The sequence below is a fragment of the Pelodiscus sinensis genome, chromosome 4, assembly GCF_049634645.1.
Source record: "Pelodiscus sinensis isolate JC-2024 chromosome 4, ASM4963464v1, whole genome shotgun sequence".
In the NCBI taxonomy this organism is placed as follows: Eukaryota; Metazoa; Chordata; order Testudines; family Trionychidae; genus Pelodiscus; species Pelodiscus sinensis.
Window position 1 is genome coordinate 45,310,824 of NC_134714.1, and position 21,292 is coordinate 45,332,115.

At 44.4% G+C, this 21,292-nt stretch overlaps 1 protein-coding gene across 1 annotated transcript; it reads right to left on the minus strand.

Annotated features, from left to right (window-relative positions):
• Positions 1–704: 704 nt before the first annotated feature.
• On the minus strand, positions 705–20,121 carry GEMIN2 (gem nuclear organelle associated protein 2). The gene is made up of 10 exons (XM_006117710.4): positions 19,748–20,121; positions 18,246–18,330; positions 8,936–9,025; positions 6,706–6,765; positions 6,390–6,503; positions 4,387–4,431; positions 2,926–2,994; positions 2,463–2,573; positions 1,648–1,706; positions 705–1,220 (listed from the first exon to the last, which is right to left on the minus strand). The coding sequence occupies exons 1-10, from the start codon at positions 19,975–19,977 to the stop codon at positions 1,181–1,183; spliced, it is 903 nt and encodes a 300-aa protein (XP_006117772.2). The 5' UTR covers positions 19,978–20,121; the 3' UTR covers positions 705–1,180.
• Positions 20,122–21,292: the final 1,171 nt, after the last annotated feature.

Consider the following 21,292-nt stretch of genomic DNA (forward strand, 5'->3'; position numbering starts at 1 on the left):
GCATTTCCAGAACCTCTCCTCTACAGTGTATACTGAGCTAATTGAGTCCCTTCCTAGTAAGGAATATTGTTTTGTAGTACTGTTTTAAAGGGGTAGGCAAGATTCGGCCTTGGGACAGATCCAATCTGACAAGCTTTTATGTGGCCAGCCCACCCACCCCTCCAGCATGGAGCAGCACCATTCAAAGTGGCTGACTGCTCTCTGCAGTGCAAAGCCTCCCCACCTCCAGGGGCTGCTAGCAGGCAGAGAAGTGTGCTTGAGTGCTGCTGTCTGGGAGCTGTTTAGGTAAGCCTCTTCTCGCCAGAGCCTGCCTCTGGCACCCCACCCATTCCCAACTTGCTCCCTGATCTTGCATCCCAATCCTCTGCCCAAGGTCACAACCCTCTTTGGCCCCAATTCCCTCTCAGCCACACCCTCTCCTGCATCCCAGTCCCCTACTCTGAGCTCCCTTCTACATCTAACCTCTGTCCCAGGCCCCTCCATAGAAAGTGTGGCCCTTGACCACTTACCAAAATCCTGGAATGCCCCTCCCCAATCAAAAACTGTCGACCCATAGTTTAAATTCAGTACCTAAATTGAGATTTTAAAAAACCCAGTGTCCCTATGTATATCTAACATGATCAGTTCTGAAAAGTTGCAGGTTATAAATAGCAAAAGTAGAAGCCCAGAAGCATTTTTAGAAATACTCTAGCAACACACACACATACAGTTTTCAATTTTTTATTATAAAGTTTTACAAAAACCCTTTAATATCAGATTCTTTAGAAGTGTTCATGAAAGCTTTCTAGCTGCCAAGCTTTCATTTGTACAAAGCTTGGGACCTTGTCTTACAAATCTTTATTCAGATGAGTAATTCAATTTCAACAAGTGGGCTTACTGCCCAGTAACAATTTTTCCACTATCAGCTACCCTTGGGTGCTTACAACATCTCAAGTTGCAGATTGGTTTCAAGACCACTAGTTTTTGTAGAGAAACAGACTTAAAGAAAGTGGTTAGGCACTTCACTGTTGACCCTTTTGAGGTCATTAATTATTCAATGAGACATCAGCCTTTTGCTCAACACCATTCAAGCTCACTACCAAGAAGGTACATTTTGAGCTGCATTGCACCTGGCTGTTTAACACTGGTAGTGGTGTTTATTTTATAGTGATGCAAAACATTTACTGTCTCCAACCCGGGATCAGGAAGGCTCGTCAGCCAGATCACGTTGATCAAAATACCTATCAGAGAAGCACAATTTGAATATACTGACAAAAGCTAGTCAGAGTCAAGACATTCTTTTTCCTCCCAATTAAGTAACTGACAATGTATTTGCTGTATATTTTACTGCTAGTCTTTATTCCCAGAACATTTCTGGCTTCCTGCAAGTAGTTTTAGATTTATTCAAAAGGTTTCACTGTTGATCATGCGCCTCACATGAGGTTTGTTTTTTTAACTTTACTCACATCTCGTTGAGGAAATTAGTATGTTTTACTATGATTTTTAAAAGGAAGTTATTCTAACTGAGCAAATGTATACCACAGAAGTCTTTCAAAAATATTGTCCTAGCCTAAATTCCTTAAAGCTGATCATATAGCTAAGATTTCTGTGCTTGATATTTACATAAATTACTCTACATTCTATTTAATAAAATGAAGCTTTCAATACCTGCTAACTAAACAGATTAGCAAATTCAGAGCAGACACTTTTTCCTCATTCTTGTTCTCCTGCAACAAAGGAATATGAAGTCTTAGATTATGTGTCTAGTATTACTTAACTGAAGAAAAGGGCTACCATTCTTATGCAATTTGTTGGGTTCCATAAAAATCCAGTAGTTCATTCTCAATATTTTGCTTTTTCATTCACTTGAATCTATAGATTCAGCCTCTGTGGTCCAGGACACTGGTTGAGCAACATCTGTGGTCCAGTAGGACCACAATGTTGCTCAACCAGAGCACCCCAGCCACAGAGGTTGCCAAGTGGCTGGAAGCTCAGCCCACAGGTTGCCCGGAGAGCCAGTGGCCTGGGAGCAGGAAGCCCAGGCAGAGCAGGACCAGGCAGGGAATCTTGCAAGTCCAGAATGGAGCTCTGCTGGCTGGGGGCAGGGAACCCTTCCCCCACACCGACTAAGCCAATGCCAAGTGGGAACAGGGAGCCCCACTGGCCAGGGGAAACGAGCTCAACAAGCTGGAGCAGGGTGTCAGCCAGAAGTGGAGCCCTGCCACCACCTAGGGGCAGCATGCTGGCTTGGCTGGTGGCCAGGAGGGGAGCCCCGGGAGAGCCCGATATCTGACCTTCCCTGGTCCAGCAAGTTCCCTCCATTGGGACTATTCAGGTGCCAGACCTGTACTATCTATACACTGTATTAAATCAAATAACTTGGATAGATGAAAAATGAAATGCTTAGTCTGCAATAATACTGTCAGGTCATCCCCACCGTATGCTGACATGTAAGAATTTCCCCATATTAAATTGTTACTTACCTCTAGTACTCTGACTTCAGAGCATCTTCTTGCCAATTGCCGAATTAGTGAGTGGGCTTCAGGCAACAAAGGCTTTTCAAGGCATGCCAACAAAGCATAAAGCCATCTACCCTATATGGATTTAAACAAATAGTACAGCTTGGCATTTTTCAAATCAATTTTTACCATAATTAACTGGTAACAAAGATCCTATCCATTGCTATCCATTGCCATTGTATTGAATGCTAGTGGAGACCAATATCTGGTCCAAGAACACATTTGTATAAATATTGTCAGGATAGAGAGGAGCTGGGGGGAAAAACGGGTATCAAAGTTTGTTTTAATACCAACTGTGTGCTCTGCAGGGTATACTTACAGGCAAGTGAGACAAGTTACTACTGTTATGAGTTTCCTGATATTTATCTGAAATATACAATTCTTCATTGGGCTTCTTTATTGATATATAGAATAAATTAAAAATTACCAATTCTGAAGTAAACTCTTTCTCTCCAAACCAGTTTATCAGATATTCCAGGACGCTAGTTACTGTTGCCTTTTAAAAGAAAAAAAACACACCTGAAAGGAAGAATGACTATATAAAAGTTATTGCACTCATTTTTAATGATGTTTTCTGATATTTCTTTATGGGCAACTTCACTTTCCATAGTGAAATGACACTTTTTTATTTTCACGGTCTCGTGCATCTAGACAGGCATTTATTTCAGTCTGAAACTTGATATACAAAGAGAAAGGAAATTTCAGGATAGCTGTTGCTGACATTGGAAAGGACTGAGAATATATAGAAAGAAGAGGAATGAAGCCCAAAGTGGACCACGATATATAATTCAAGCACTTCTATTCAGTCTCATAATTCAGGATAAAGGGTTCATACGATGAAATTGAAAGATACTATTTAAAACTGTTAAGAGGCTATAATCACATACACAACATATAGTTAACTTATGTAACACACTATTCCAGATATTATTTGGGATAGTGAACAGCAGTAAAAGTGATTCCCTCCCTCAAAATGCATATGTTCTATATGTTTTTATACCAGTCATCATCATATGCAGGGCTTCCATGACTTTTCAGAATTCCACAAGGCATTCTGACAAATGCTGTTCTCCAGGTGGCTTGTAACATCCAGGATAAAATTCTACTAACAGTGATGTGGAGGTGGCCCACCTTATTACACTGGAGCATCAAATGTGTTTTGACATGGGACTTTTCACCCACCAAGCCCTTGAGGCCACACAGGAATGGGCCAAATGGCAAACAATTGCTACAGACAATTATTTGGTTAAGTACTGAAGAAGCAGTAGTAGTGTAGTAAGCAATGTGAAGAAACACATTTGTCATGCGTTTGTTCTCTCATCCTCTCCTTAGGAAGAAAAAACAAGTGCAGTAGAGTATCTTGTTTTGGTAGGGGAGTATCTTGTTTTGGTAGGGTTTTTATTATTTAAGTCACAAACAAGAGAATATATCCTCAGTACCAGGAACAATAACAACAAATAATTCACACAAACAGAACTACTTCTATTCAATAGTGATAGAGATGCAGCCCTGTTAGTCTGGTGTAGCTGAAACAAAAGACAGAACTATGTAGCACTTTAAAGACTAACAAGATGGTTGATCAGAGGAACTGGGTCTGGCCCACGAAAGCTCATCACCTAATAAACCATCTTGTTAGTCTTTAAAGTGCTACATAGTTCTGTCTTTTGTTTCTATTCAAGGACTTAAGTAACAGTGAGAAGGGTAGAGGTTTGTTAGTTTTATCATGTAAGATTCTAGTGGCAGGTTGCACTAATGCCTCAAGTTTTATAGTATTAATACAAATGGCACTCAACGATGGGATAGCCATGGAATTAATAGGAAAAATTGAAAAAAATAAACGTTTATAGTGAGAAATATTCTATTCTCGTAAGTAGAAATATAGACTTACCTGATTCATTCTGCTAACAATACTTAAGAAAGGAGGAAAACCAATCTGAAAAAGAAAAATCATGGTGGAACTATATTATACGTTGTAAATTAAAACCGAGTTTGAACACGAGGACATAAATCCACTTTGAAAACCCATTACAATGAAAAATATGAAGTCTACTAAGTATTAATTTTGAAAATGTCAGTTACAATTAATAATGGGAAGAGTAATAAATACTCCTGGGGGAATTCTTCAAAAATTAAAAATTCTGCACACAATGTTATACAATTTTACATACCTATATTTTACTTGTTAAAGTAACACTATATAATCATGTCAACTTCCATTATTTTGGTAATGAATTTCAAAGTAACTATCAGTAACTATGTCTAAGAATACAGACAATACAATTCCCACAGGAGCAGATAATTAATAAAACCCTATGACAACCCAGTTCCTGTTTCTCTGAATCCTGTTTCAGAGCCCAGATGGAGAGCCAGACACCCACACCTCTCCTTCAAGAGCCCAACCATGGGGCACACTATCCCAGACACTTGAACTTCCTGCCCTCCAGAGCATACCCGCAGGGTGGCCCCCCCATCCCAGTCACCTACTTTATTTACTCTTGGGGAAATTGTGTGCCACTGCAAAATTTGCAGAGAAATTTGAACCCCTTGCCCTTCCAGAGTCCAGGTGTTCAGAGAGAGAAATAGCCTGATGCTGGTCCCCAGCTTGTGTGGAATTTCCTGCACACTGTCTCCTACCTTCAGGAGGTGCTGGGAACCTTCCAGCTCTTCCTCTCCCTTCCTCCCTCACTCCTTCCACCAGTGTCTTCTATTTGTGAGCTGGGCTCTGCCATGTCTGGCACCTCCTAATGGCAGCCAACAGCACTGTAGCCCATTTCCATGGGTGTGGGAGTGGTTGTGGGGGGAGAAATTCTCACACAATTCCCTCAAGAGTAAATAAAGCAAATGTAAGTAGCAAAAAATAGTTATTCATCTAAATGTTAGCAAATACTGGGAGAGCGCAGATTAAAAAAAATAAAAAAATAAAGTCTGTCCTTTATGACTGCAATTTTTATAAAAAATATTTTTTGGATCATAGACTCTTGGGTCCTGAATTTTTATACATGTTTTCTGGCTCTCTGATATTTACCAAAGACCTTTTGGGCAAGTCCAAGAGCAATAACAAACATGCCTGAGCCCACCTCTTCTCCCAATTCTCTGTTCACACATGCTCATCCTAATTCCTTCCTCTTTGTACACACCTAGGCCTGATGTCTCTGTGGTTTCAGTTTTGCTGCTACCCCTACTAGTAAGCACAAACAAAAGTCTTAGGCTACATCTACACTATGATTTTTGCTGCAAGAGTCTATGCAAATGAAGCACAGATTAGCATTTTCTCAAGTTTCATTTGCACACTCTTTCACTCCATTTTTGCACTAGGGGTTTTTGTACAAGATCCTTGTGCCTCAAAAGAGGAGATATACCGATCTTGCACAAAAAGGAAACATCCACACTGACTATTTTTGCGCAGAAACAGACATAAGAGTATGCAAATGAAGTGCGAGAAAAGGCTAATCTGCACTTCATTTGCATGGGCTCCTGGCAAAAGTAATAGTGTAGACACTGCCCCAGGGAATAGCATATGAGAGTTTCCAGTAGAGTGACCTGCACAGTAGACAAACTGCAACTGGCCATCAACAAAAAGTGGAGACTGCAGAAAATGCTGTTAAACTCACAGAACAAAACATTGTCTCTAACATGTTTAAATTAATAATAATCCTAAGAGTTACTTATAGTAGTAGACATATATTCACCTAAAAATTATGTAAGATCAGATTCTTGGCTTCACCAAGTTTCCACTCATCTTAGCAGGGAGGTAGGCAGCAAACTCATCACAGAGCCAGTTTTAGACTCAGATTGGATCTGCACTGACCTCAGCACTGCTTAAGCTGCTAATGAGATATAACAGTCAAGAACTAAGAAGGAGCATGAGTATTCTTAATGAAAGATACCTACCTTTATGTAATCAATTCCTAAGTTTTCATTACCAGACACTGCAATAGCTGCTTCTGAATATAACCTTTCACCCAGACAAAATAATTTCCAGCCTTCTTCATCATCAGATTTTGGCTAAAAAAGTTTAAATAAAATGGGCTACTATTAATACAATTCAGTATTTTCATTACACAAGTTACATATTTTCAAACAATTTATAACTCTGGTAATCCTGAGTTGAAGTTTAACAATCACTAATGCACCACCATTACCAGCAATAATACAATTTAACAGTAAATGAAATAATTTAACAAAATCCATTAGGAAATTCACTCACTATTGTAACATTGCTGTCCAAATGCTGTGCCTTCCAATGATTTCTGTGTTTGTTCAAACTCTGTAGGATGAAAATAATTAAACCTAATTTCAATTTATAATATAATCATTTTATTCTAGCTAAAGTAGCTTTTCATCTCCAAATTACTTACATTGGGTCTTTGTAACCATAACAAAATCAATACAAGTATAATGATCTTATTTTAAAAAAAAGAAGAATGTATGTTACTATAAAAATATGGTAAATAACTAATCAAATTAGTCACATATTTCTTTTACTTTAACAACGGACTTCAAGTTGTAAACTAGAATTTACTACTTTATAACCTGTAAAAGGCAGATGAAATAATGAAGAAAGTATGTTGTTGGATAGTCTACTCCTTACAATTTTACTTTAAATACGCCTTCATTTACATAGCTTTGATAGTCTCTAGACCCTTAAATTTAGGGCTATTAATCCTTTAAGATTTTTTTTGAAGTAATCTTAAAAAAAAAAAAAAAAAAAAGAATTTGTAGCTCTTGAAGAACTGCCCTTGCTTCTGTTTTGACATGTATGTTTAAGAGAGCCAGCTTTCTCCTTTTACTGGATCTGGCAGTGTTATCACTTGTATGATAATCTTGCCTTTGAAATAAGCCTTAACCAGTACTGCAGTTTACTAGATGAGAACACTGCCTTAAAAGAACCAAAATCTTGTTTCAACACCAATACTAACCAATACAATAGGAAGAAAACAATCATGAGTAGGAGATTCTCAAATCCTGTATGGGTCAAGGACCCTTACAGTATCAAAAAAAATATTTGAAAAAAGATGTGTAAAATTAGGGATGTAAGCAATGAATCGACTAATCCAATAAGCAAAAGCTTATTGGATAGTCGACACTCTAGTTGACTAGTCGCTTCCCCCACCCTTGCTGCCTCTATCAGAAAAGAGGCAGCATGGGGTGGAGGGAAAGAGGAGGAATCCTGGGGGAGCTGGCTTAAAAGCCCTCCAGCTGCAGCTCCGTGGGAGAGGGCGCAGTGGTGATGTTCCACCTTTGAAATGTACAAGAGCCCCAGCAGGCCTTTGAAATGTTGCAACAGCAGGGTGGACTCTTGCTATATTTCAAAGCGGAAGCGCCCTTATCAACTAGTGGATGGAAATTCCATCGCCTATTCAATTAGTTAATATAATTTTAACATCCCCTATGTACAGTTTGGTCAAAACCAAAATTGGCCTGTGTTGGAATTATTCTGGAGATTGAAGTTTAAACCTTGGAAATGTAAAGTATATTTTCCATCCAGTGATTGTTACTTCAGGAAAGATTGTTTTTCCTTTTGGTTTTTAAAGCAGGTACAATGAGACCAGAACCATGTTAAAATGAGAATAGCTGACATATTTTATATAGGCATAATGCTAGCACAGAGGGCTAGCCTTCTGATTCTTCTGCACTATTATTCTTACACATTTTTCATGCATACTAACACTAATGCTTTTCCTTCTCACCATGCTAGATCTGTTAGAGGTAAGAGAGACCAGCATTTAACATGCTACAACAGGAATGTTAAGCTTTGTGATAAAAATCTAGTTTACTTTTTTTACTTTTTGCATTTTACCCACTGTGGACTATAGGAAAAAAAGGCTATTCAATTTCCTTTTTAGTTCTTATAAAATAGGACAACTTGAAAGCATAGTATGAAAGATTTAAGATACTGTGCTACCATAAGATCTGTGCAGATGGACCATTCTATCCAGATGGGATTCTACTAAAGTACTCTATAGGTGCAAGGACCTGTCCATAAGCCTAGTTGTTGGACTGGGATCCAAATGTTTTTATTTTGTTTACTAATTAAATATTCCTAATACTACATGTTGTGAATTTTTGTTAGTTACACCCCCCCCCAAAAAAAAAATCCCAAAGCTTTGTCCTCAGCTACCTGACAGAGATCCTTTATACACAGATACCATTTACAAAGACTTTGTTTTAAAAGAGCTAAAATGTATGATTGCCTTTTTCTCTAAAAACCTCTTTGGTGCTGGAATATAATGATTAATTAGGTTTTCCAAAAAAAACAAACAAAAAGTACGTTTTCCAAAGACAAAGCCAGTCATCTACTTTATTTAATATGTTCTACCAGAAAACGTTAAGTCTTACATCTTACAATTAAATTTCACCTCCTCCACAAAAAACAGCACCACACAAGATGCCATCACATTCAGAATGCACAAGTTCAGGAACACTCTATTCTTTACCTGACGAACGGCTGAAAAATGGGACACTTGTTGCTGCTGCCATTTTAAAGTTGGAGAATATCCCTCAGGGGCTGGATGGCATCCTGTGAGCTAAGAAAACACAAGCAGGAACTTTTTATAACAAATAGTCAAACAGAACCCTAAACTAATCAAGTCTAAAACTAAGAATTTCCACTTAAAGAACACATGAAAGTAGGAAGAGAAGAAAAAAAAAAATTCTACACTAAGAAAACAAAACAGCCCAATTTGCACATTTTACAAAAGAAATGCCGTATTTTGAACAGCAATATGCTGAAGATATCCAAATGACAGATGAACCCCACTTTCTTACTGTTAATGGGAAAGTGCTGTTTTCTCATAATGATAGGGGAAATCCTCTAAAATAAAGCAAGTGGTCATTATTTTTCTCTCTGCAGCTGTAAATAGCTTATTTCGCACAAATGTAAATTTTACAAAAATTTTAAACATGTATATCGTATTGTAATATTCTTCATATCACAAGTGAGTGGATAGCCTGACTTGTACAGAATAAAAGACTGATCTACAAAAATATGTTGTTTTAGGGTCCTAAATTGATCTACTACAGGCAGTCCCCGACTTACACGGATCCGACTTATGTCGGATCCGCAGTTACGAACGGGGCTGCCCTGGAGTACACGGACTGCGGGACCTCACGGTCCTGCCGCCCGTGTACTCTGGGGCTTTCTCTGCGTCTCCCTGGTCTGCAGACCAGGAAGACACAGAGCAAAGCCCCCCTCCCCCCCGCGGCTTTGCGAAGCCGCGGGGAAGCCGGCAGCGGGGCAGTCCAGGCGCGCCTGGGCTGCCTCGCTGCCCGAGCCCCCCCTCCCCGCGGCTTTGCAAAGCTGCGAGGGGGGCTCAGGCAGCGAGGCAGCCCAGGCGCGCCTGGACTGCTCCGCTGCCGGCTTCCCCGCGGCTTTGCAAAGCTGCGAGGGGGGCTCGGGCAGCGAGGCAGCCCAGGCGCGCCTGGACTGCTCCGCTGCTGGCTTCCCCGCGGCTTTGCAAAGCTGCGAGGGGGGCTCGGGCAGCGAGGCACCCCAGACGCGCCTGGGCTGCTCCGCTGCCGGCTTCCCCGAGGCTTTGCAAAGCCGCGGGGGAAGCCGGCAGCGGGACAGCCCAGACGCCCCGTGGCTGTCCCGCTGCCGGTGTCCTCAAAGGCTTTGCTCCCCGTCTCCCTGGTCTGCTGGTCTCCAGCAGACCAGGGAGACTGGGAGCAAAGCCGCGGAGGACCCAGGCGGCGGGACCGCGGTGCGTCTCGGTCCGCCGCCCGTGTCTTCCTGGTCTGCTGGGGTGGGGGGGGGGGGGCGCAGCTAGTACCCCCCCCCCCCAGCAGACTAGGCTTTTCTCCGGACGCCTGTGGCAGAGCAGCTGGGGTGCTGCCGGTTGGTCCCGCAGCGCCGCTCTGGGCGCTACTGGTCCAACCCAGCAGCACCCCAGCTGCTCTGGTCCTGATTCAGCCGCTGCTGGTCAGTTTCAGCAGCGGCTGAATCAGGACGCCTGGGGCAGAGCAGATTGGGTGCTGCTGGGTTGGTCCAGTAGTGCCGAGGAGCGGCGCTACTGGAGCAACCCAGCAGCACCCGAGCTGCTCTGCCCCAGGCGTCCTGATTTAGCCGCTGCTGAAACTGACCAGCGCTGACTACAGGAAGCTCGAGGCAGAGTTGCTCTGCCCCGGGCTTCCTGGAATCAGCTGCTGATCAGTTTCAGCAGCAGCTGACTTGGGGACGCTTGGGGTTCTTAAGTTGATTCTGTATGTAAGTCAGAACTGGTGGTCAGTTTCAGCAGCGGCTGAATCTGGACGCCAGTTCCGACTTACATACAGATTCAACTTAAGAACAAACCTACAGTCCCTATCTTGTACGTAACCCGGGGACTGCCTGTAATTAAGGAAGAGCATCAGCCAACCATATGACGCATCAGTGCAGATCAGAAGAATTACCATTGCAGATCTCCCTGTACATGAATTTGTAATAATAATCTAGGAGGCTGAGGTCAAAGTTTTATATACTTGCAGTTAATTGCCTTTTAGAGGAAGTGATAATGAAAAGCCTCTGTAAAGACTTCTTGCAGGTGGGATCCTGAAAATTTATCAAGAATATAGGATGTCTCTCTAGATTAAAAGTAAACCCCAAAATTTTCACTAATCCACTACTTCTACAGTTCAGTACTGAGCCAACTCCCTATTTTATTACATTAAACAAGCTCTGAATGATTCACTGGAAAAGGCATAGAAGCAGGAAATTCAGCTAGATACAATGAGTTCAAATTTTTTTTATCTGAATTGTAATCTATATTAAAAGACTGAATTAAAATAGTTGCAAGAACCACATTTTTCCCCGACCATGTTCCAGTTTGATTTTATAAACACTTAACTTTGTAGTGCAGACCAAGCCTAAGTCTACACAGAGCATCTTATATTGCTAGTCTCCCGCTGATGTAAGCATCCTGTTACGCTGAGATACTATCACATCCCCAAGTGGCACAGAGCCACAGTCCATGTATTTAGGTTTGACACAGTGAAAGTGTGGACACTACATTACTTATAGGAATCCTAACTGTCCTTCGGTAGCTGTCCTATAACCCCACAAACTGACCACTCTATTCTGGATTTCCTGAGACTGTGGGGAGAAGGGTACGTGCGCAAACAGCTTCAAACCAGCTGTTGAAACATTAATATCTACCAGAACATTGCTCAAGGAATGCAAAAGAAGGGATCAATAGCAGGGGCATGTGAAAGCTATAGCAGGCATACCAGGAGGCCAGGAGGACCAACAACCGACCTGGTGCCAAGCTGCAGATCTGCCCCTTTTTCAAAGAGATGCAGGCCATACCTGGCAGAGACATTCTTCCCCACCGTGGATACCTCTGAGGAGCCAGAGTAGCTGTTCATACCAGGGGACTGAGAGAAGGAGGAAGGATTGATAGTGGAGGATGATGAAGAAGAAGAGTAAGGGGCTGGAAATCAGGGGATCCAGTTGTGCAGCAGGCCAGGATCTGTTTCTGACTCCACTGCAGTCCAGCCAGTCAAGTACAAGTGAGCCTGATGCAGGAGTAAGCATGTAGATAAATTTTCAAGTACAGGAATGGCACTCCTAAAGTAGCAGGACATATCTTCTGACTATTTATTTATTTACAACAGAAGAGTTAGTGGTACAACCAAAAGATGTGGAGTTGCTATCTATTTTTCACACCCTTCTATAGCAAGGGTCAGGGGAAGAATATGATCATGTGGAGTAGTTTATATATGTACACAGGGATATCCCTTGAATCTTCCTGAGAGATCTGTATGAAAATCTCAGTAGTACTGTGCAATCCCCTGCCAAAAGTTTCTAGTGGCAGTGCCTTATTCTTCCACCATAGGGAACCATACATTAACACTTAGTAATAACTTCCACAGATACCATTGCAGTACACAGGCCCAGGTAGCTTCAGGACATCATCAGCAGCTGTCCTCTCTCTGCCTTTGTTAACCTCAAGAGTGAGATATCAGCTACAATCACCACTGCCTATGGAAACCTGCAGGAGTGTGTACCCTATGCTTACAACACTCACAACAATAGCGCAGAGCTGTGCAGAGTCCAGGTTCTGTCCAAGATGGCAAAAAGCGAGGACAGCCATGGAGGTTTGTGAGATTTTGAAAAAGAAGCGAAAAAGCAAAGGATATGTATAATATTATGGGATGGCGACAGTAGTGAACTGTGAAGTTGATCCCATGCTCCCCATTACTCTTGCATGATTTGTTTCAGGTCCATAATGCATTGCCAAAATTTCCTTAAAAAAAAAAAAAAAAGTGGTGAATTGCACAGTGGGATAACTATGCATGGTGCACAGCACTGTGCACTGATACAAGCACTTCTATTTAGTGGGTACACCACTGAACCAGGAAGCCAAGTATGCAGGCACACAAGTGACAGCTGTATGCCAAAGTACCTTGGGTCAACATAAGTTTATAGTGTAGACATGCTCTTAAACAAAATATTTATCTTCCTGTTGTGTGATCAAAAGGAAAATCCATCAAAGAAATAGACTAAGAGGACACTTTCTTCTATGCCACCTCTTAAGTATTTGATTAATATCTCAGAGGTGTTATGAAGATGAAAATTAATGATTATGAGAGGCTCAAATAATAAGATGAGTAAAGCTATGCAAGAATCTACACAGATTTTAGTTATATTCGATTTTAAAATAACTATTTTTTTAAATAATTTATTTTTCAATAATAGAGAGGCGAGGTAAAAATATTTTAAAATAAATACATTAAAAAAAAAGATGCCTCCTCTAGAAAGTAAAACAAAAGACAATCATTTTAAAGGCCTGATCTATCTCCCATCAAAGTTAACTGAAAGACTGGTAATTTCATTGAGAGATAATCAGTTTCAAACCTTATCATAAGAGAAAACAATATCTTTCTATATGTATTTGAAAACAACTCCATTAAGAAAGAAAAAAGCAGGGTGGAAGGAGCTAAAGAAGGAAGAGTCCCACGTTGTTCAGCTTAGAATCACAATGTAAAATTGAGCACATGAAAATTTCAGGTGAATCCAGAGAAACATTTTTCAATAGCAAAACATCAGAACAGTTTCCCAAAGAGAAATTCTTGAAGGTCAATTTTTTGAGCTATTCTGAAGGGGACAGGGTGAATAATCCTGTAGGGACATATACAGAAGGGAATAATCCTATTTGGTTGACCTAAATGGATGAAGTATGGAAGGGTTAAGCAATAATTTTTGATTGGGGGGGTGGGAGAGGGAAGGGACAACTCCAAGAATTTGGTAAGTGGTCAAGGGCTACATTCCTCTGTGTTAATAGAGGAAGTGCAGAGTCTGGGATGGAGTTTGGGTGAATGAGGGGATTATGACCTGGGACAGGGAATTGGGGTGCAGGAGGAGATGCAGGATCTGGGAGAGGGTATAGGTGCACGAGAGGATTCTGGGAGAGGTGTGTAGGAGGAGATTCACAATCTGGGAAAGGGGTTGTGACCCAGGGCAGGAGTACAGGAGGGGAAGCAGAGTTGGGGTGCAGGAGGAAGGGGGATGCCAGCCGCAGGCTCCCACATTCTCTCTAACTTTTTTCCATCCATGAGCAAAATAAGTTTTGTTATGAGCACCAAGGCAGTGGTTTTCAAACTACAGGTCGCAACCCAATACTGGGTCATGGAATGTCTGGCACTGGGTATCATTACTGCAGGGTGATCAGGTGACCAGAGGGAGTGCTAAGGCAGGCTACTTGCCTGTTGTGGCACCTTAGACTGCGCTATACCGTAGAACCATGGTCACCAACCTGTTGATCGCGATCGACTACTAGATCGCTAGGCGTTCCGGGTCCTCCAATTCTCCCCACCCCCAAGAAGCCCCGCTACCTACCTCCAGTGACAATGGAGGTGGTGGCGGCTTCCCACTGGGTGGACGGAAGTCCTGAGCTGCGCGTCACTTCCGGGAGTTCCGGAAATGCACTGGTTGCTTCCTCGCCCCAGGTCTGTGGCATGACGGAAGCTTACCGGGGGAGTCCCCAGAGGCATGCGCTGGGACTTCCCTTCTCTGTGGGAGGGAGGGGAGTTGGCCCGGGAGGGGGCATGCGACAGGGGCTTCCCTGATCCGTGGAAGGCATGCGCCAGCCCCGCAGGAGGCATGCGACAGGGCTTCCCTCCTCTGCGGGGGGTAGGGGAAGGGAGGAAGAGGAGAAGGGAGTCCTGGGAGGAGGCGGGTGCAGGGCACCCTGTCCCCTACCCTCTCCTCCCCCATCTCCTGTCCCCTTTCCCCCACTGGCACCCTGTCCCCTGCTGCAGAACCCTGTCCTCTGCCTTCCCGGCACCCTGTCCCTTCTCTTCTGCCCCCAGCCGCAGAACCCTGTCTCCACTGGCACCCTGTCCTCTGCCTCAGCACCCACTAGCACCTTTCCCCAGTACCATGTCCCCTGCTCCCACCAGCACAGTTAGGGCCACATTAGTGAGGCTTGGGGTGTTTTGGAGGAGTTATTTTTTTGCATCTCACTTATGTGGCACCAACTGACTTCTCTGTGGGTCAGTGACCTCTTACTCAAAACAGGTTCCCCAGCCTTCTCATAAATAAAGACAATGCAGAAACTTTGCGTTTGAAATAGTATTTTATTTAAAAATGAAGCCTGGCCAACAAACCCCCTATTGGGGCCAAGCCCCCATCTGGCCACAGCATCATAACACTCCTGAACCCCTCTTTCCCCCAGACCCTAGATCTGAGCCTATCATACACTGGAACCCCTTGCCCTGAGCCCCTCACATACACTAACCCAAATTTCTGTACCCTCACATCCACAAGCCTGTGGCTTGCTTAGTACCGCAACCCTCCATCTGACCCCAACACTGCCCAGCCTGGAGCCTCCTCCCCGAGCCAGCGTGCCCTTTTCCACCTCTTCCTGCATCCAGATTTCCTCTCAGAGCTTGCACCTCTCATCCCTTCCCACACCCCAATCCCTCATTCCCACCCCAGAGCCTACACATCCTGTCTCAACCCAGCAAGGGCACACCTAGACTGCAGCAGTTTTTCCAGGATTCCAGAGATATCCCAGAAAAATTCTTCTGCATCCAGGGATGTGTTTGTTCTTCCACTTTCTTAGTGGAAGAGCAAACATGCTCTTTCAGTAACCCCTGTATTCCTCTTTCCACGAGGAATAAGGGGGCTTCCAAAAGAAGGGGTTTTTCTTATATTTGGCCAAGTCTAGACAGGTTAAATGTTGGAAAAACCTCTTCCTACAGAAGAATTGAAAAAAAAAAAGCAACAGTATAAGGGTTGGGGAAAGCAAGTGATGGAGAGAAAGAGAACAGAGAGGGTGGGGCTTCAAGGAAGGGGTGGGACTTCAAGGAAGGGGTGGGGTCTTGAGGGAAGGATGGGGCGGTAGATCTTGGCTTGTTCTGTCATTTAAAAAGTGATCTTGGGTGTAAAAAGATTGGAGACCACTGCCCTAGAAGCAGCCAGCAACTTTTGCAAACATCTGCAAGAAAATAAGGTGACAGGTAAACAGCCAGCATGAATTTGTAAAGAACAAATCATGCAAAAACAATCTGATAGCTTTCTTTGATAGTATAACAAGTCTTGTGGATAAGGGAGAAGCGGTGGATGTGGTATACCTAGACTTTAGTAAGGCATTTGATACGGTCTTGTATGATCTTATAAAAAAACTAAGCAAATACAGCTTAGATGTGGCTACTATAAGGTGGGTGCACAACTGGCTGGATAATAACTACTCTCTGAGAATAGTTAACAGCTCACAATCATGCTGGAACGGCATAACAAGTGGGGTTCCGCAGGAGTCTGTTTTAAGGCTGGTTCTGTTCAATATCTTCGTTAGCTATTTAGATATTGGCATAGAGAGTATGCTTATTAAGTTTGCAGATATTACCAAGCTGGGAAGGGTAGCAACTGATTTGGAGGACAGGGTCATCATTCAAAATGATCAGGACATACTGGAGAAATGGTCCGAGGTAAACAGGATGAAGTTTAATAAGCACAAATGCAAGTACTCCACGTAGGAAGGAACAATCAGTTTCACACATACAGAATGGGCAGAGCTCACTGAGCTGTGACGAGCTCGGCTCGCCAGCCACACTGTCTGGCATTCTGCGCATGCGCAGATCGCCCGAACCTGGCTCTTCTGCCATGGGCGAGTAGATTACATAGGGTGTCAAGCCCTGAGAATGGGAAGCTACTGTCTAGGAAGGAGTACTGCAGAAAGGAATTCAGGGGTCTTAGTGGACCACAAGCTAAATACAAGTCAACAGCTTGACGTTGTTCTAAAAAAAAACAAAACATGATTCTGAGATGCATTAACAGGAATATTGTGAACAAGATACGAGAAGTTATTCTTCCACTCTACTCGGAGCTGATCAGGCCTCAATTGGAGTATTTTGTCCAGTTCTGGGCACATTTCAAGAAAGATGTGCAAAAACTGGAGAAGGTCCAGAGAAGAGCAACAAGAATGATTAAAGGTCTAGAGAACATGAGCTATGAAGTAGACTGAAAGAACTGGGCTTGTTTAGTTTCGAAAAGAAAAGACAGAGGGGGACATGATAGCAGTTTTCAAGTACCTAAAAGGGTGGTAAAAGGAGGGAGAAAAATTGTTCTCCTTGGCCTGAGGATAGGACAAGAAACAATGGGCTTAAACTGCAACAAGGGAGGTTTAGGTTGGAAATTAGGAAACACTTCCTAACCATCAGGGTGATTAAACAGTGGAATAAATTGCCTAGGGAAGTTGTAAAATCTCCATCTCTGGAGATATTTAAGATCAGGTTAGATAAACATCTATCAGGGATGGTCTAGATGGTGGTTGGTCCTGCCATAAGGGCAGAGGTCTTGACTCAATGACCTCAAGGCCCCTTCCAGTTCTAGTGTTCTATGATGCTATGGTTCTAACAGGCCTGGCTCTGGGGGAGGGGAGAGCACATAGGGCTCCGCACACTAGTTCTGCACTCCCATTGGTGGGGAACCTTTTGCTGGCTGCTTCTGAGCTGCAGCATGGTCTGAAGTGGCAGGAAAGGCAGGAAGCCTGCCTGAGCACCCCCACTGCACCACTGATAGGAAACTGCTCAAATTAAGCCCCTCCTGCCACAGTCCTGACACCCCCAAAGCTGGAGCCCCCTCCTACACTTTAAAGCTCTCATCCTCAGCCCCTCTGGAGCCCATACTCTAGTCAAATTATGTTGGGTTGTGGGTATCAACGATTTTCCTCAACCTCCAAGGCACATCCAGATGTGTGCCACTAGTAGAAAAACATGCTGCCAACTGTGAGGACTCTGCTAACCAGCTGGGTGGCATGTGAATCTCTCCTGGATGGACACCTGAGAACTTAGCTTACAGGGAACAATGGCAGGCTCTGGCTGGGATCCACTTATCTGGATCTGCAAGACTAGATTCCATTTACTTCTACAGATTGCTTAAATTCAGTTACTCTATGACATGGTTCCCAAACTGGGGGGGCGTCTCCCCCTGGGAGGGGGGGGTGAAGAAATTCAAGGGGTGGCATGAGGGCCCCCTCAAGTTTTGCTGCTATTTTTGTTTCTCATCCCCTATCAGTTCCTTCCCCCGCCCCCCCAACAAGTTTTGCTGCTATTTTTGGAGGGGGAGTGAAGGTTCCTCAAAAATCAAAAAGGGGGCATGATGCTAAAAAGTTTGGGAACCACTGCTCTAGGACATATCTAATGCATACACCAAGTATCCAAAAATGTTAAGAGACAAACATTTTAATATGAAATCAAAAGCTTTTTTCGTTTAACTATCTGTTTTTCTAAAAAAAGCTTTAGAATATATACACACACGATACTTACTGCAATGTTTACTGTCTGCTTCTTTCTCAACTTTTTGGGGTCTATCTGTGCCACAACAACATCTGGACATTGTGCTGCTTCAATCCTTCAAACAGAAATAAAAGGTTATATTTGAAATCCCTGAGCTGTATCCTGTAAAACCAGAAACAGTCACAGGTTGAGTTTTCATGAAGAGATACTGACCAAATTCAAAACACATGCACAATTCTTAAGTTATCAATGAGAATCTATCAAAGAAAGAAATGTTAAAAGCAAAAATATTTATTTGGAAGGGTTTTAAAACGTTTTATGAGTTTACAATGTAGACTACGAATGGTTGATAAGTGCCCCCATTTTACAGATACACAGGAGCGGCCTGAGGCAGGCTGCGGCAGCTGTTGCCCCAGGCGGAATGTGTGATTGGCGCCCCTGCCTACAGGGCTGTCAATGGACTGACGTCATCATCAGCCACCCCACTGAAGGCGGCGCCCTAGGCAATAGCTGAGTCCGCCTATAGTCACGGGCCACCCCTGCAGATACAAAACTGCTTAAAGTGAGCCCATGTGTGAGACAGCCATAAAAAAAATCCAGGGCTTCTGATTTCCAGTTTTGTGCTTTAGTTACAAGACCACTTTCCATCATAATCATAAGTAAAGATCACTATAATTTGCAGTTGTAGTTGGTAAAATAACATTCTGTGCAAAGCAATTTGTACCGACTACACCACTAGTCGATGAGGACCGCTATGCAGAACCACAGCAGGGGTAGCTCCAGAAGATGGTTCGAGCAAGGAGTGAGCAGTCCCGGCTCTTGCCATCTCTGGGAGCCACCCACGCTGCAGCTCTGCATTTTAAATATAGTAAGAGATGCAGGGCTGGGCTCTTTCTACATTTCAAATTTAGAGGTGCAGCGTCCCAGACCAACGCAAGCAAGAACTGCACCATCCCGGCTCATGCTGAGTTCAGCAGGGCAAATTGTATCGACTACAAGATTAGTTAGATAACCACAGTTTAACATCCTTAGACGTTAGAGACAAGGCAGCTAAAGGGTTTGGTAAATGGGTTAGGCATAGACGCAGAACCTGGCTCTCTCAATTCCCTGAACAGCACTTATTTCTTAAGGATATCAAGGCCACACTGCACTGTAAACCTGAGCTCAATTAGGACTCACAGGACCCCGGTGCTAGGACCGGCAGGTCTGAGCCGGAGCCCTAGTGCCATTCAGGACCAACCCCTATGATTGTGCACAAGAGCTACAGCTCAAGCCTAGGTCTGCAAAGGTCTGATCAGGGGCCGTACCCAGGTCCAGGGCGGACCCACAGGCGGGATCTGGAAACAGAGGAGACCCAGGCTGACAGAGCAAGGAAGGGGGCGGGGCGGCCCACAAGCGGGGTCTGGGGTCAGCCCCGCAGCTCGCTCAGCGCCCGAGAGCTGCCCGGCCGCGGCTCAGCTCCCCGCGCCCCGGCGGGCTCACAGGCCGCGCTGCCCTGGAGGGGAGCCCCAGCGGACCCTTCCCCCACTTACTGGACCCGCTTTAAATACTCCTGGGGCGTCCGCGGGGGCAGCGAGGGGTCGAAATCCTCCGTGAGGTCACAGTCCCCCACCGGCAGGAGCCGGGGCATCAGCTCCTCCGCCGCAGACTCCATCTCCGCGCGACGGCCCGTGCTGCCCGGGGGCCTCGCAGAGCGCAGGCGCGTGGAAGGACGCCGCTGACTTGCAAGCGCCGTTCGCGGCAGCGGTAGGAGACAACGCATGCGCACTGCATGTTTCCCCCCTGGCAGCTGGGCAGGCTGCCCATTCTGACGGCCGGGGTAGAGCAGCGCGCTGCCTTCCTTAGGGCTCCATGAAGTCTTGTCTGTATGCGTCTGGGCCCTTTCACCCCACGGTCCTGAGCTGAAGCGTCCCTTTGGAGCCTCCAGAGACCATCCGGTTGCATCATGTGGTCCTGGCCCCAGGCTGTAGCAGGCCCGCTGACTCCCGTGGCAACAATGATCGTGCCCAGGGTCATCTGCTGCCAGGAAGTGTATCATTTAGGATCATGACCAAAGCATGGCGTAAAAGGGCGTATTCCCTTTTAAACAGCATCGTGCCTTATTTTCCATATGCTCTTGGGACAAACGGAGGGCATTGTGATTTATTGCAAGTCACAGCTGCAGGACACAAGTCTCATCCCTTCACCCCCAGCGTGCAGAGACAGTGGCCATCTGCCCAGCTGCACCGTCCCGAGGAGCCCCTTCTAGCGCATGCTCATCCCCCCCCCTTTTCCCCAGAGGCTGGATCCTTTCCATAAACTACATCTAATTCAGCGCTCTGGCCACAGGCCCCAGAGCCTCTGCCCACCGATGGTTTAACAGCCCCTGCAGAACAGGGACAGTCTGCCCTTGTGTACCCTGAGGTGGCAGCTGTGGGTGGGTCCAACAGGGCAGGGTGGGAGCAGTCACTGTTGGTCCATCTTCTCTGGCTGCAGGGATGCAGTGAAAGCCTAGAACTCCTCTGGGTAGAAGCGCTTATACGCACTGATCTTGCTCTTGATCTGCTTGGGTGTGTCCTGGTAGTAGTTCTTCTCATCACGGGCCATTGCCTTATAGTTCGTCCTGGTTCCGTATCATGTGCTGCACATAGTCAATCAGGTCTCTGGAAAAAAACCTTTTTCAAAAGAATCCGTATTCCTCATTTTTTCAGGAATACGGGTTATTTTGAAAAAGGGTTTTTTTTCCCCCAAAGGATCCCGTCTAGGCTGCGCTTTCACTTTTGAAAAACCCTTTCTTGAAAAAGTGCTTGGATGCAAATATGCAAATGAAGTGCAGGATATTTAAATCCACGCTTCATTTGCACTTTCAATTTGCTTCATTTACATTCCTCTTTCGAAAAAGGAATGTAGTCTAGACATAGCCTGAGTTTGCTGTCACTATGGCCAATAAATGGCAAAATGAAATGTAACAGTTGGCCAACAGATTTATGTCTCATCATTGCCTTTAGGGGGACTGATGTGTCAAAGTGGAATGATGGATTGGGATTGGAGTAGAGAGTAAGAAGTTTCTACACCATCTTGGCCCCTATGAGAAAACC